The sequence below is a fragment of the Cebus imitator genome, unplaced genomic scaffold (assembly GCF_001604975.1).
Source record: "Cebus imitator isolate Cc_AM_T3 unplaced genomic scaffold, Cebus_imitator-1.0 Scaffold158, whole genome shotgun sequence".
NCBI classification, from domain to species: domain Eukaryota; kingdom Metazoa; phylum Chordata; class Mammalia; order Primates; family Cebidae; genus Cebus; species Cebus imitator.
The window spans coordinates 4,489,966-4,506,575 of NW_016107473.1; the positions used below are offsets into that span (position 1 = coordinate 4,489,966).

A 16,610-nucleotide genomic window follows, 5' to 3' on the forward strand; every position below is an offset into this window, starting at 1 on the left:
TGGGAAGTTCTCTGTTTTTATCCCTTTGAACAAACTTTCTGCCCCGCTCTGTCTCTCTCTACTACCTCTTTAAGGCCAATAATTTAGATTTTTCCCCTTGAAACTGTCTTCTACATCCTGTAGGTGTGCTTCATTCTTTTTTATTCTTTTTTTTTGTCTCTTCTGAGTGTGTATTTTCAAATAGCCTATCTTCAAGCTCACTAATTTTTTCTTCTGCTTTGTCAATTCTGCTATTAAGAGACTGATGCACTCTTCAATATGGCTATTGCATTTTTCAACTCCAGAATTTCTGCTTCTTTTCATTTAGTTCAATTTTGTTGTTAAATTTATGTGATAGGATTCTGAGTTCCTTCTCTTCATTATCTTGAATTTCTCTGAGCTTCCTCCAAACAGCTATTTTGAATTATCTGTTCGAAAGGTATCATATCTCTGTCTCTCTCTGGGATTCACCTCTGGCATCTTGTTTAGTTTGTTTGCTGAGGTCATGTTTTCCTGGATGATCTTGGTGTTTGTGGATGTTCATTGGTGTCTGGGCACTAAATAGTTAGGTGTTTATTGTAGTCTTCACAGTAGGGCTTGTTTGTATCCATCCTTTTTGGGAAGGCATTCGAGGTAGTCAAATGGGCTTGGATGTTGTGATCTAAGTTTTTGGTCACTGCAGCCATATCTGCATTAGTGGGTCCCTAAATCCAGTAAGATTGTAGTTCTTGCACACACATAGAGGTACTGCTTTGGTGGTCTTGGATAATATCTGGAAGAATTCTCTGGATTACCAGGCAGAGGCTCTTGTTCTTTCCTCTTATTTTCTCCCAAACAGAGTCACTCTCTGTCTCTCTCTCTCTCTTTCTCGAATTACTTTTAGCTGGGAAAGGGATGACAGCAGTACCTCTGTGGCCACCATCACTGGGACTGTGGATGGTCAGACCTAAAGCCGCCACAGCTATGGGTTATGCCAAGGGCCCACTGTAACCAATACCTGCTACTACCTGGGGTTCACTGAAGGCCCTCGGGCTCTACAATTAGCAGGCAGTGAAGCCAGCCAACTTTATGTCTTTCCCTTCAGGATGGCGAGTTCCCCAGGTGGGTTCAGAGATGCTGCTTGGGAGACAGGGCCTGGAGTCAGAAACCTTAGAAACCTACCTGCTGCTCTATTCTACTGAGGGTAAGCTAGCACGGAAACCATAAGATGAAGTCCTTTCTACTCTTCCCTCCCCTTTCACCAGGCAGAGGGGTCTCTCTCTGTGTCCATCACCACCACAAGCCATGGGGAGTAGTGCCATGATTCTGCTGATGTTCACTTAAGACTTAGGGGCTTGATAGTCAGCTTGTGGTCAACGCTAACATGCCTGCAATTCACCTTTCAGGGCAGTGAGCTCCCCTCTGGCCCAGGGCCAGAAATGTCATCCAAGAGCCAACTCTGGAATCAGAGACCCCAACAGCCCACTTGGCTCACTTCCCCACTGTAGCTGAGCTGATACCTCAGCTGTAAGACAAAGTCTCCTTTATTCTTCCCCCTCCTTTTCTCAAACAGAAGTCTCTCCTCATAGCCACCCACAGCTGTGAATATGCTAGGTCACATCTGAAGCCAGCAGGCCTCTGAGTCTCACCCAAGGCCCATAGCATATATTACCCGGTTACTGCTACTGATTATTCAGGGCCCAAGGGCCCTTTAATCAGCAGGTGATGAATCCTGCCAGGACTGAGTACTTTTGTTCAAGATAGTGGGCTCCCTTCTGGCCCAGGGTATGTTTAGAAATGTTGTCTGAGAGCTAGGGCTTGGAATGGGGACCTCACAACCCTGGCAGGTGCTTTATCCTACTGTGGCTGAGCTGGTATCCAAGTTGCAAAACAAGTCCTCTTCACTCTTCCCTCTCCTTTCCTCAGGCGGAAGGTGGTGGGGGTGGTATATCTTTTGGAGCTGCAAGCTGTACTGCCTGAGGTTGGGGGAGGAGTGATACAAGCATACTGCCTTGGCCATCCCAGCTAGTGTCTCACTAGGTCACCTGGCCCCCAAATCCATTGGCTCCAAGGCCAGCACAGCACTAGGACTTGCCTAGGAATTGCAGTCCTTGTGGCCTAGGTTACCCTTCAAATTTATCTCAAACCTTAGAACTCTTTAGCCCGCAGTGGTGAGGCTTGCCGTAACTCAAGTTCTGACTGCTGGAATAGACAATCTCCCTCTGGCTAAAGCTGGTCTAAATGCTCCCTCCATGGGTGTTGGCAGTACTAAGTTCCAATGCAAAGTCCCATTATTACTGTCCTTTTCCCTTCTACAAATGTACAAATTCTCTCTCAGTGCCACACAGTCACTGCTAGGGGGTATATGGGAGGGGTGGTGTTGGCAATTCAAGACTGCCTGTCCTATTTTCTTCAATGCCTCTGTCAGCAATATGCAGATAAAACCAGGTACTGTGATTGCTCACCTGATTTTTGGTTCTTATGAAGGTGCTTTTTTTGTGTGTAAATAGTTGTCAAATTTCGTGTTCCTGTGGGGGATAGTGATTGGTGGAGGCTTCCATTTGGCCATCTTGCTCCGCCTCCCCCTATTTTCAAAATCCATTTTGACTATCATTGTCATTTAATTATTGTGTTTATAACATGTATATTTAATACAATTGTGTTTATATGGTTGGATTTAGATGTGAGAATCTGGAAAATAATAAGTCCTTATATTGGTGTTATTACAAAAATTTTGTAAGATCAAAACTATTTAAAGACATAAGTGTTTACATCACTTAATTTGGAAATTAAGAGGTTTAAATTTTGAAGAGTTTACCCATTGTATATAAAATATTGTACTTAATTTCATACAAAGTTCGAAGACACGCAGCTGCCTTTAAGTATGTATTAACACATTCCAATGGTCAAATATTCATCTATTTATTAGAAACAGTGCATGAACCTTTTAAAATAAAATTTTTACACTTTATAGTCCAGAACTGTGATGTTAAAGAATCTTTAAATCATACTTCAAAACTTTTATCTCATAACAACATACCCGATTATTTAAATGGACTCACATTTTAAAAATAAAAAATACAGTGAACACCATTTTTCTTTCTTTTAGATATTTCAATAGATTATTTGGACTAGAATATAACTAGAATGTGTATGTAACAACGGATATTTAAAAAATCTAAATAACCTACAATTTCCAAAGTGAGAGAAAAAGAGAACATCAAAATGAGAAGAAAAGAGCTGGCTTAGGCAACTATTATCTCTATAAAGGGCTAATTCTTTTTCTTCTGCAAGGAGAGGAGATAAAATTTGATGCAGGAAAACTCATTTGGACACAAATACACAAAAGAGAATCACTGCAATTGATTTAAAAATACTCAGACTCTTTACAATATTTTAAACGAACTTCTATTGCTGAAACAATTTTCAACTAAGAGTATAAAAATAGTAGAGAGAGGTCCCAAATACCCCTTCCTTATTTTTCCCTATGTTAGCATCTTCCATAACCATGGTACATTTGTCAAAATTAAGAAAGTAATAACGGTACATTACTATTAAACTTGAAACTATTCATATTTCAGTAGTTTTTTCACTGATGTCTATTTTCTATTCCAGGATCCAGCTTAAGACAGCACATTACACTCAGTCATCAACTAAGTCTCCTCAGTTTCCTCTGGTCTGTTACAGTATTTCAATCTTTCCTTGTTTTCCATGATGTTGATAGTTTTGAGGAATACTGATCAGGTGTGTTATAGAATGTCCTTCAATTTTAGTTTATGTGATTTTTTTTCATGTTTAGACTAGATTGGGTTATAGGTTTTGAGAATACCACAGAGGTAAATTGCTCTTCTCATCACATCATATTGGGAGTAAATGCAATCAACATTTTCTATTTTATTAATGATTTTAACCTTGACTACCTGGCCAAGATAGTGTTTGCAGGTTTCTCTACTATGAAGTTACTCTTCTCCTCCTTTTCTATACTTTATTCTTTGGAATTTAGTCACTAAGTCGAGCCCACATTCAAGGAAGGAGGGAAAATGAGCTCTACCTGGTGAAGGGAGATGTATCGTGTTAAGCTGAACAATGGTCTCTCAAATATTCAACATTCCAACATCCTGTCATTGTTCTATAGCAAAAGGCAGTTTTGCAGATGTAATTAAATTGAGGAACTTGAGTAGGGAGAATATCCTGGATTATCTCAGTGGGCCCAACATAACAAGAATCCTTATAAGGGGGAGGCAAGAAGGTAAAAAATGACAGAAGATGATGTGAATACAGAAGTGGAAATTGCAGTCATATGGCCAGAAGCCAAGAAACAACAGAAAAGAGGGTGGAAAAGCAGAGCAGACAAGATGTGGTTTAAATGCCAAATTTTATATGAAGGTACTGAAATTTTATCAGAATCCCCAAATCCTTGAAAAGAAATAGTAATTTGACATAGAAGGGTCATTTCTCATTCATCAGATTGGCAAAACCTGAAAATCAATTATTGTGTTGGTGAGTAGATAGAAACATAAACAGCTGATAGGAACAGAAGATTACACTTTTTTTTTTTTTTTTTTTTTTTGAGACAGAGTCTCACTTTGTTGCCAGGTGCCAGGCTGGAGTGCAGTGGCACAATCTTGGCTCACTGCAACCTCCGCCTCCTGGGTTCAAGCAATTCTCCTGCCTCAGCCTCCTGAGTAGCTGGGACTACAGGCGCACGCCACCATGCCCAGCTAATTTTTGTATTTTTAGTAGAGACGGGGTTTCACCATGTTGGCCAGGATGGTCTCGATCTCTTGACCTCATGATCCGCCCACCTCGGCCTCCCAAAGTGCTGGGATTACAGGCTTGAGCCACCGTGCCCTGCCGAAAATTACTCTTTTAGAGAAAAATCATCCAAAAATGTATCTTAAAAGTTAAATGCATTCTTTGACTAAGCAATTTCAATTTAAAAAATTTAGATTTTTTTTTTTTGGTGAAGGTCTCACTCTGTTACTCACTCTGGAGTGCAGTGACATGGTCTTAGCTCACTGCAACCTCAAACTCCTAAGGTGAAACTATCCTCTGCCTCAGTCTCCTAAGTAGTTAGGACTACAGTCATGAGCCACCACACCTGGCTAGTTTTAAATTTTTTTTGTAGAGACGGGATCTTGCTATGTTGCTCAGGCTAGTGTCAAACTCCTGGCCTCAAATAATCTTCCCATCTTGGCCTCTCAAAACACGGAGATTACAGGTGTGAGCCTCTGCACCCAGCCTAGAAATGTTTCTTGGAAACAAAAGCATAAATTTGTAAAAATAAATGTGGAAGGATGTATATTGTGGCATTAATTTAATGCTGCCTTTTTTGTTTTTAATTTGGCACAAACGGTGTTTATAAGTGCTCTACTTGTTTCTGAACATTTATTTCTTCTCAGTTAATAAGCAAATCTTATCCCCTTTACCTCCAAAACATGTTCTAGATCTGTTCACTCCTATCAACAGTTTTTCCTAGTCAATAAACATAAATCAACATATTAAAAATTACACAATACTCTTAATTTTGGATATATCATAAATATGCTACCATTGTTTTTAAAGTCTTTAACAGTATGAATTACAGTAGAGATTTAATGTTTAATTTCAAAAAGACTGCATAGATTCTGACAAATGCAAATGATATTTACAATTACTTTTCTTACAATCACTGAATAACTTTGGTTTTTGGTTCTATTGGCAAAAGGGATTAGTGAAAACCATGGCTAGATGAACATTGGAGCAAACATTCCCAAGCATTATACATATAATTGTAGTTTTTTACACTTATTTCTGTCTAAAGTAATGTTACCGTCTTTGTTGTAAAATTATCTTTTTCAAAAAATACTTTGTAAAGCTTAGTTCTAATATTACAGAATTCATAGTTATGTAATTAATGTTCAAAATCACTCAGCATTGGAGACCCTTGCTATTTTTATTTTCTATAACATGAAGTCGATCATCTCCTTAATAATTTTCAATTTCCATCCTTAGAATTTCTTCAGCTCTGCTACTTTTTCCTTAAGACTAGGGTCATAGGCAGCACATTGGTGAAACTCAGTCTAGGAGTACTGCATTTTGTTTACAAAGTTATTTTCTATGGTCCGCATTTTGTTGGCTGCCTTGGCTACCGTACCTCAATTGAATGTCTTCACCTGCATATTTGTGGACATTGAAGCCATCGGCAGTTTTTCAGAGACATTACCATGTGATATCGTTGAAAAACGCAAGCCAAAAAAACCCCAAGGAATTTCTGGCATCTCTCTTCACTATTCTGCTAGGGTTTGAATAATGAGTAACACTGGCATAACATTCTACAATTTACAAGAACATTTATTTGCTTCATGAAACCTCAAAACCTTTGAGACTATCAGGATCCTACTCACTTTACAGATGAAGATAACTTGCATAATAGTGGTGGGGTTTCCTGGATCTGAATCCTTTACTCTTCACATTATATCGTTTCCTTCCCCATAAGTAATAAAGGACTCCGTTTTTTTTTTTCTTTCTCGAAACCATTTCTTCCATATTAGTTCCCTTTTAAAAGCCCCCCTTAGTATATCTTCAGGGAATCACAAATTCACTATACTATGTATAATTCATGAGTTTCTCTAATAGTATCAAGGCAGCAAATACAGGTGAAGTAATAAGTATGCATTTGACGGTACTTAACACACACAAAGCATTGTTTTACCCCCTGTAAAAACACTGCTAGAGTACAGTGTGTGTGTTGGTGATGCAGGAGGAAGTGGCCAAGAACAGGCGTAATGCCGCATTGAGTAACTTCATCTTGCTCAAGTTCATATCTCTCTTGAATTTCCCCTGGTAAGCCCAAGATGCAGGATCCTTTCTCACATTTTTTTTTTCTTAACAGTTGACGTTGGCTGCGCTCAGGAACGCCTTGCTCTCTTAAGCCACAGTGCCTTTCTGGTGTCTTCACAGGGTCTTCCACAACCGCTCTTTTTTCCTGGGCAAGCTGGTTTGCTGAAAGTTGGGTCTTCCACAACCGCTCTTTTTTTCCTGGGCACGCTGATTTGCTCAAAGTTGGGATGGGTGGTTCCCAAGTTTCCAGGCCAGTTACCTACCTGTCTTAGAGCAATTACGCACTTCTCCCTGGTTGTCCCTGAAATGGTCTAACCATCAGATCGCCCTAATTAACTAAGCCCCAGCTTCTCCTGGCAGTTTCTTGCTTACGGCTCAGTTCAGACAGCATTTGTTCCCGGACGCTCAGCGGGAGGCGGTGTTTCCAGGCTCACTCGAGACCTCAATTCCAGGCGTCCTGCTGCTCCTCTCTACTTCCCAGGAACGTTTTTGGCCTTCCCATTCGGACGCTGCTGCTCCGCCTTCCACTCCTAACACCTCTCCGGCGAACCACGAATGGATCAAATCATTCCACTCACCAACCTAGCGCGGCGGGACTGGCCCAAAAGGGCCGTCTCAGCCTGCGCATGCGGGCTCGGCGGCCGCCACACACTCCCCACCGCCTCCCTCCCGGCGGCCGCGGCGGTTTGGAGCTCGCTGACAGCTCTGCGACCCGCGGACGCAGCCTCGTCTCGTGCTTCCACGTTATCCTATCAGAGATGGGGCGGGGCGGCGGCCTCCGCAGCGTATCAGCTCGAACCACGACCCCGGCGAGCCCGGGAAAGAAGACGCCAGGAAGAAGGCTATTGGACGGCGGCGGCGCTCCGGGGCGTAGCGTCGCCCGGGCCCCGCCCACCGCTGCCTTCCTCCGCTGGGCGCCAGAGACGCTGAGGCCTGAGCTGGAGCCGACCGCGGGCGCGCGCAGCTGCTGCCAGAGTGCTGGCGCGGGCTGGTGGGCCACATATCCTTCCTCCTCCTCACTCGCGAGCCCTCGGACATGGTGGCCCCCGGCTCCGTGACCAGCCGGCTGGGCTCGGTGTTCCCCTTCCTGCTGGTCCTAGTGGATCTGCAGTACGAAGGTGAGTCCTGCCCTGCCCTGGCCGGGAAGCGGGCTCCCGGACCAGGCCACCCGCGCTTCCCCGTCTGCGCCCGGGCGCGTGTCCCAGGGCGACTCGGGAGGTGGGGCGAGCGCCGGGGGATCCCGCGGCCTGGATTGGGCCTGAGCCCGCGCCCAGTTCCGGGTTTGCCTGGGGAAAAGTCGAGGGGACCGGCGGGCCGCGGGGCTGGGACAGTGGGTTTGGAATGAGGAACGGGGCCGTAGGGGTCGGAGGAGGCGGGGTGCGCACCGGGGCGGGGAGCGGGGCCACCGGGCTGCGACTTCAGGACGTCCCGGGACGCGGAGACTTGGGCAGCTTTCGGGCCTCGGCCTCGCTTGGGACCCTCGGTGGGCGCCTGGGAACACTGGCGGTCTTTGGTGCTGGGAGGAACCACTTCAGTGGCCAAAAGGCTTCCTTCGCTCTGGAGTTCTTGGGCGGGGTAGGGTTGTCCTGTCCTGCTGGGAGTTGGAGAGGACGGTGTTGACTATTTAAAAAGTTAGTAACCATTCGCATTACGATGCACTGAGGAGCCGCTGTTGGAATTCCTCCTCCCGGACGGCAAGGCACAGAGTTTGTGGTTTTACAACTTCCAGCATGGTGTCATTCAACGTCTGGCTGGCATTTCTTTTCCAAGTTCTCTGAAAAAAAGGGTTCCCTTGAAAAGATAGGAGCGATTAAATTTCTCTTCAGTCCTGCAGACTGGAATGTTGGCTACTCCAACAGAATAACGAAAATAGAGGGCTGTCCTAGCTTAGATGGCAGAGGGAGGGAGGAAGAATTAAAGCTGATAGTGCCGATTTAACGAATGCTCCTGGCGCGGTTACTGTGCGAAATATTCGAGTGTAATGACACATCACATGCACTGATCTATTTTCATCCTCATAAAAAGGGCTAGTTGTCAAGGAGGTCAAATTAAACCTGAATATTCCATTCAGAGAGAGCGAGGAACTAAAAATTGGGAATTGTTTATAGTGAATTCCTGTAAAAGTTCTCAGCTTTTTTTTTTTTTTTTTTTTTTTTTTTAAAGAGTACTCCCCAGTTTTTGGGTCTCACCCATAGCAATAGGCTTTTGCTTTTGGTTCCCCTGGTAACCATATTTTTTGAACCCCAAATCAGAACACATAGTGTGGCAACACTGGGACAAATAATTTGACAGTGAGGCTGCCCCCAGGAAATCTAGGGGATTGGAATTTGAAGGTCTGTACCACTTTAATATGGGTCATATATTCTAGTTCTTATGCATTTTCAAAAGCTTCATTCCTCCTGCCTCCCACCCCCATCTGTAGATTTATCTCCAGTTATCATTAATGATTTATTTTGGACACTTAAGAGAAAGTTGCCTATGTTCTGTTAAATGGTGATTTTTTTTTTTTTTTAAAGTTACAGAGATGCACGATTTTGAAATGATTGCTTTTCCCACTACTTTGTGAACCACCTTTTTAGAATTGCTGTTCTGTATGATTCTGTAGGACTCTCAACTCTTCATTTCCCTCCTGTGATATTTTCCATAAGAAAACCTCGTTAGAGAGCTTTTCTGTGTAGGAGGCACTGGTGACATTTCTTAGAGGAGTGTCAGAGTGTTTTTAGGAGCATTGTTTGTGTAAAGTAGCAGGGACTTGGTACAGGTGACAGAGAGGAAAGGAAAGAAAGGAGACTTTCTGTAAGCCATCTCTTATTCATGGAAGTGTGTAGTGTTATTCCCACTTTACAGACCAGGGAGCTGAGGCTCCAAAGGTTTTACTAAAGTTCATTTTGTGTGCAGGCTGGAGACAGGAGTTAAGTGGTTGAAAGCATCATGTAAGTCCAAGCATTTGTAAGTGATGGCAGCTGAGAAAAAAACAGCACTTTTTTTTTTTTTTTTTGTAATTAACAAGAAGGTTATTTTCGGCAGGTTTAATATAGTGGTTCTCAAACTTGAGCGTGCATCAAAATCGCACATGGAGGGCTTTTTTTTTTTTTTTAGACGGAGTTTCACTCCTGTTACCCAGGCTGGAGTGCAATGGCGCGATCTCGGCTCACTGCAACCTCCACCTCCTGGGTTCAGGCAATTCTCCTGCCTCAGCCTCCTGAGTATCTGGGATTACAGGCACGCACCACCATGCCCAGCTAATTTTTTGTATTTTTAGTAGAGACGGAGTTTCACCATGTTGACCAGGATGGTCTTGATCTCTTGACCTCGTGATCCACCCGCCTCGGCCTCCCAAAGTGTTGGGATTACAGGCTTGAGCCACCGCGCCCGGCCTGGAGGGCTTTTTAAAACAGAGTGCTGTACCTCACTTACAGAGTTTCCGTTTTGTTAGGTCTCGATGGGACCTGAAATTTTGCGTTTCTAGAAAGACCCCAGATGACCACATTGGAGAACCACTGGTGTAATAAATTATATAGAGGAGTTAAGTTAGGTGTCTGCTGTGTATTTGATACTGGATTTGGTGATGGGGTTATAAAGGTAAGAAGCCCTGACTTAAATTAGCAATCTGTTAGCTCCCGTTTTCCTAAATAAATTCTGTGTCTGGATTCACTAACCTTGTAGTTCTCTGGTATGCAAATAGTGCTAACTGCTAGACCTAAGGCTTAATAAAATTGTGTTGTATTAAGGATTTTTGTTAAATAGGTAGATTTTAGCTGCCCTTGTCACACAAAAAGTAATTATGTGAGATGATAGATATATTAATCTGCTTCACCATTGTAACCATTTAATCTGTGTGTATCTCATAATACAATGTTGCAAACATCAAATGTATACAATATAATTCACTTTAAAGAAAAGAAATGAAGGAAAATGGTTATAAGAGAATAAGTGAATGTGGAACGAAGAGTGGCACAGGATGGAGAAGAGATGACCTAGGTTTTTTTTTTTTTTTTTTTTTTTTTTTTTTTTTTTTTTTTTTTTTTTTTTTTTTTTTTGAAATACTTGTCTCTAGACTTTTTGGTTGTCATCCAGAGACAGAAAGTATATATATCATGAATTGAAAGTCTGAGTCTTTTAGCACCCTTCCTTCTCAAAGGGCTTTGAAAGAGTGAACTCTAAAGCACTAGGTGAAGTAGAATTTTGGGAATAGAAAGAAAACTTCAGTAGTATCTGCTTTAGTATTCTCATGTTACAGATAAGGAAGTGACTTCAGTTCTTTGCTAATGGTTTGGTCTGTTGGTGACTTGAGTAGCAACACAGCCTGGGAAACAAACCTTTTTCTGTTATCATAGTTTTATCTCTTTCTTAACATGCTATCCAGACTCTTCTTTATTTCACTGAGCTGATTAAACCATATATTTTGACCAATTGAAAATCTGTATGTATAAAAGTTTGTGATAATTTTATTTGAACCTAGCCTACTAAAGGTATGTTTTGTCTTCTCTAGGATTTTCTTGGCATTATTGAAATATAAAAAGAATAAATAATGTAGCAGAATGAATGACTTTAAGTAATTTATATAAATTAAGCATTATAAAAGGTGGTCACATATTTTCTAGAATTATTTTAAATTTTTTAATAAGATAAACTATAGTTAGCAGTAGTATCAAAGTTCCAGTTCTCATGACTAGTTAGTATTTGCTGAGAGACTGCCTGGAAATTCAGTGGTTTTCATTCTGTGGGTCAGGGGGAGTTGTTCTGAGAGGGGATACACTGTAGTAATTAGGTTTTACTTTCCCATATGAAGTTGTAAGTTTAATTTCTGCTGTGATTGATTAATATCCTTATGAACAAATTAATCTTTGTTCATATGGAAATATCATGGGAACCCATTCACCTGCTCTTCAGAACTCAAACATGTCAACCATAGATTTATTTTTCTTTTCATATCTTTAGAAAGCTACTTAAAAACTTAAATCTGATGAATTTGTATCATTTGGAGTTCTGGAAATATGGATAAGACTCATTTAATCTGTCAGCAAATTCTACTAACTATATTGCTCTTTGGTGCAATATATATACATAGTATAAAACTCGGCTTTTGCTTTTGAGTTTACAGACCACTTGGGGTTTAAGACATGCATTTGTGAAGCATCTATGTCTTCTTTTTCTCCTTTCTCAGCTTAGACCAAGTGGTCCATCATTGTAGTTAGTGCACTGCAAATGACCATTTATTTATTGGTACCTATAATCTTTTGTTTTACTTCCCAAAACCCAGGACTGGTTAAATTCAACTTGGCCAACTCTTATTATACCTCACAGGTGAACATAGATGGAGGAAAAAGACAACTTTACTGATAAGTCTCATTTATCTTTATTTTAATATTTAATTTTTTTTGAGACATGGTCTTGCCCTGTCACCCAGACTGGAGTGTAGTGCCATTATCCTAGCTCAATGTAGGCTTGACCCCCTGGGCTCAAGCAGTCCTTTCAACTCAGTCTCCTGAATAGCCGGGACCACAGATGTGCACAGTCACACCGCCCAACAAGTATTTTTAAAAATTTTTGTAGGGATAGGGTCTTCTTTGTTGCCCAGGCTGGTCTTGAACTCCTGGGCTCAAGCAATCCTCATGCCTTGGCCTCCCAAACTGCTGGGATTACAGGTGTGAGCCAGTGCCTCTGGCCCTGATTAGTGTCATTTTAAAGAAACAATCTCAGTTGTAATTGCATGTTAAATACTGCTAACATTCTTATAATTCTTTAGTATGTCTATTCTTGAAAATCAGTATTTCAAGGATTTTCCTCCCTCCTTAAGCCTCTAATTTAAACTCTCCTTTCTCCTCTTCCCTACTTCATTCTTTTAGACCCGTCTTTATTGAGAAAATGAAAGCCATCACCAGGCAAGTTCTTCTTCTTTCTTTTTCTTTCTTTCTTTCTTTTTTTGAGATAGAGTCTAGCTCTGTTGCCAGATTGGAGTGCAGTGGCGTGTTCTTGGCTCACTGCAACCTCTGCCTCCTGGATTCAAGCAATTCTCCTGCCTCTGCCTCCCGAGTGGCTGGGACTCCAGGTGTGTGCCACTACGCCTGGCTAATTTTTGTAATTTTATTAGAGATGAGGTTTCACCGTGTTTACCAGGATGATCTCAATCGCTTGACCTCATGATCTGCCTGCCTTGGCCTTCCAAAGTGTTGGGATTATAGGTGTGAGCCATCGTGCCCGGCCAACTTCTTCTTTCTATCTCAAAATTTACTAGCTTATCTACATTTGTACCTATTCTGCTACTTTTTCTCATATTAAAATACATAAAATGTCTCTATTCCCAGATAAATCTAATCTGTGTATTTAACAACCTGGATTCCATTTCCTCTCACCTTCTGAAAATATTGCTCCTACAGTTGTATCTTTGTGCTGCTGTAATAAAATACCACAGACCGAGTAATTTATTTATTTTATATATATATACATACATATATATGTGTATATATATATTTTTTATTGCACTTTAGGTTCTGGGGTACATGTGCAGAACAGGCAGGATTGTTGCATAGTTACCTATGTGGCAATGTGGTTTGCTGCCTCCATCCCCATCACCTATATCTGGCATATCTCCCCATGTTATCCCTCTCCTACCTCCCTACCCACCGCTGCCCCTCCCCTAGTCCACCCCAACAGACCCCAGTGTGTGATACTCCCCTCACTATGTCCATATGTTCTCGTTGTTCAACACCCGCCTATGAGTGAGAACAGGCGGTATTTGATTTTCTATTCTTGTGTCAGTTTGCTGATAATGACAGTTTCCAGATTCATCCACGTCCCTACAAAGGACACAAACTCATCGTTTTTGATGGCTGCATAGTATTCTATGGTGTATATGCACCACACTTTCCCTGTCTAGTCTATCATTGATGGGCATTTGGGTTGATTCCAGATCTTTGCTATTGTAAACAGTGCTGCAATGAACATACATGTGCATGTGTCTTTATAATAGAATTATTTATAATTCTTTGGATATATACCCAGTAATGGGGTTGCTGGGTCAAATGGAATTTTTATTTCTAAGTCTTTGAGGAATCGCCACACTGTCTTCCACAATGGTGTAACTAATTTACACTCGCACCAACCGTGTAAAAGTGTTCCTATTTCTCCATATCCTCTCCAGCCGTTGTTGTCTCCAGATTTTTTAATGATCGCCATTCTAACTGGTGTGAAATTCTATCTCAATGTGGTTTTGATTTGCCTTTCTCTAATAACCAGTGATGAACATTTTTTCATATGTTTGTTGGCCTCATAAATGTTTTCTTTTGAAAAATGTCTGTTCATGTCTTTCACCCACTTTTGAATGGGCTTGTTTATTTTTTCTTGTAAATCTGTTTTAGTTCTTTGTAGATTCTGGATATTAGCCCTTTGTCAGATGGGTAGATTACATAAATTTTTTCCCATTCTGTTGATTGCTGGTTCACTCTAATTGTTTCTTTTGCTGTACAGAGGCTCTGGAGTTTAATTAGATCCCTTTTGTCTATTTTGGCTTTTGTTGCCAATGGTTTTGGTGTTTTAGTCATGAAGTCCTTGCCTATGCCTATGTCCTGAATGGTTTTGCCTAGGGTTTCTTTTAGGGTTTTTATGGTGTTAGGTCTTATGTATAAGTCTTTAATCCATCTGGAGTTAATTTTAGTGTAAGGTGTCAGGAAGGGGTCCAGTTTCTACTTTCTGCACATGACTAGCCAGTTTCCCCAACGCCATTTATTAAACAGGGAATCCTTTCCCCATTGCTTGTTTTTGTCATGTTTGTCAAAGATTAGATGGTTGTAGATGTGTGACATTGCCTCCAAGGCCTCTGTTCTGTTCCATTGGTCTATATCTCTGTTTTGGTACCAGTACCATGCTGTTTTGATAACTGTAGCCTTGTAGTATAGTTTCAAGTCAGGTAGCGTGATGCTTCCAGCTCTATTATTTTTGCTTACAATTGACTTGGCTATGTGGATTCTCTTTTGGTTTCATATGAAGTTTAAGGTGGTTTTGTCCAGTTCCGTGAAGAGGGTCATAGATAGCTTAATGGGGATAGCATTGAATCTATAAATTACTTTGGGCAGTGTGGCCATTTTCACAATATTGATTCTTCCTAACCATGAGCATGGAATGTTATTCCATCTGCTTGTGTCCTCTTATTTCTTTGAGCAGTGGTTCATAGTTCTCCTTGAAGAGGTCCTTTACATCCTTTGTTAGTTGTATTCCTAGGTATTTTATTCTGTTTGTAGCAATTGTGAATGGGAGTTTGCTCTTGATTTGGTTTTCTTTTAGTCTGTTATTGGTATATAGGAATGCTAGTGATTTTTGCACATTGATTTTGCATCCTGAGACTTTGCTGAAGTTGCTTATTAGTTTCAGGAGATTTTGGGCTGAGACGATGGGTCTTCTAAATATGCAATCATGTCATCTGCAAATAGAGACAATTTGACTTCCTTTTTTCCTAATTGAATACCCTTTATTTCTTTTTCTTGCCTTATTGTTCTGGCTAGAACTTCCAATACTGTGTTAAATAAGAGCGGTGAGAGAGGGCATCCTTGTCTAGTGCCGGTTTTAAAGGGAATGCTTCTGGTTTTTGCCCATTCAGTGTGATACCGGCTGTGGGTTTGTCATAAATAGTTTTTATTATTTTGAGATATGTTCCATTGATACCTAGTTTATGGAGAGTTTTTAGCATAAAGTCTTGTTGAATTTTGTCAAAGGTCTTCTCTGCATCTATTGAGGTGATCATGTGGTTTTTGTCTTTGGTTCTGTTTATGTGGTGGATTACGTTTATAGACTTGCATATGTTGAACCAGCCTTGCATCCCTGGGATGAAGCCTACTTGACCGTGATGGATAAACTTTTTGATGTGCTGTTGCAGTTGGTTTGCCAGTATTTTATTGAAGATCTTTGCATCTGTGTTCAACATGGATATGGGCCTGAAGTTTCTTTTTGTGTTGAGTCTCTGCTGGGTTTTGGTATCAGGATGATGTTAGTCTCATAAAATGATTTGGTAAGGATTCCCTCTTTTTGTATTGTTTGGAATACTTTCAGAAGGAGCTGTACCAGCTCCTCTTTGTATGTCTGGTAGAATTTGGCTGTGAACCCATCTGGACCTGGGCTTTTTTTGGTTGTTAGGCTCTTAATTGCTGCCTCAACTTCAGCCCTTGTTATTGGTCTCTTCAGGGTTTCAACTTCTTCTCAGTTTAGGCTTGGGAGGGTGCAAGTGTCCAGGAATTTATCCATTTCTTCCAGGTTTACTGGTTTATGTGTATAGAGTTGTTTGTAGTAATCTCTGTTGGTAGTTTGTATTTCTGTGGGATCAGTGGTGATAACCTCTTTATCGTTGTTTATTGCATCTGTTTGATTCTTGTCTCTTTTCTTTTTTATTAATCTGGCTAGTGGTCTATTTTGTTGATCTTTTCAGAAAACTAGCTCCTGGATTTATTGATTTTTCTGAAGGGTTTTTTGTGTCTCTATCTCCTTCAGTTCTGCTCTGATCTTAGTTATTTCTTGTCTTCTGCCAGGTTTTGAGTTTTTTTGATCTTGCTCCCCTCCTCTTTCAATTTTAATGATAGGGTGTCAATTTTAGACCTTTCCTTCTTCTCATGTGGGCATGTATTGCTATAAATTTCCCTCTAGACACTGCTTTAAATGTGTCTCAGAGATTCTGGTATGTTGTTTATTCATTCTCGTTGGTTTCGAAGAACATCTTTATTTCTGCCTTCATTTCATTGTTTATCCAGTCAACATTCAAGAGCCAATTGTTCAGTTTCCATGGAGTTATGTGGTTCTGAGTGAGGTTTTTTTTTGAGACGGAGTTTTCGCTGTTTTTACCC

General features: G+C 41.1%; 1 protein-coding gene across 1 annotated transcript in view; it reads left to right on the forward strand.

Annotated features, from left to right (window-relative positions):
* The first annotated feature begins 7,673 nt into the window (after positions 1-7,673).
* Positions 7,674-16,610, forward strand: part of DNAJC3 (DnaJ heat shock protein family (Hsp40) member C3) — a 90,127-nt gene continuing 81,190 nt past the window's right edge. Inside the window, exon 1 of the mRNA XM_017543574.2 lies at positions 7,674-7,898. Coding sequence (XP_017399063.1) covers positions 7,817-7,898 — 82 coding nt within the window. The 5' untranslated portion in view covers positions 7,674-7,816. The remainder of the gene's footprint in view (positions 7,899-16,610) is intronic.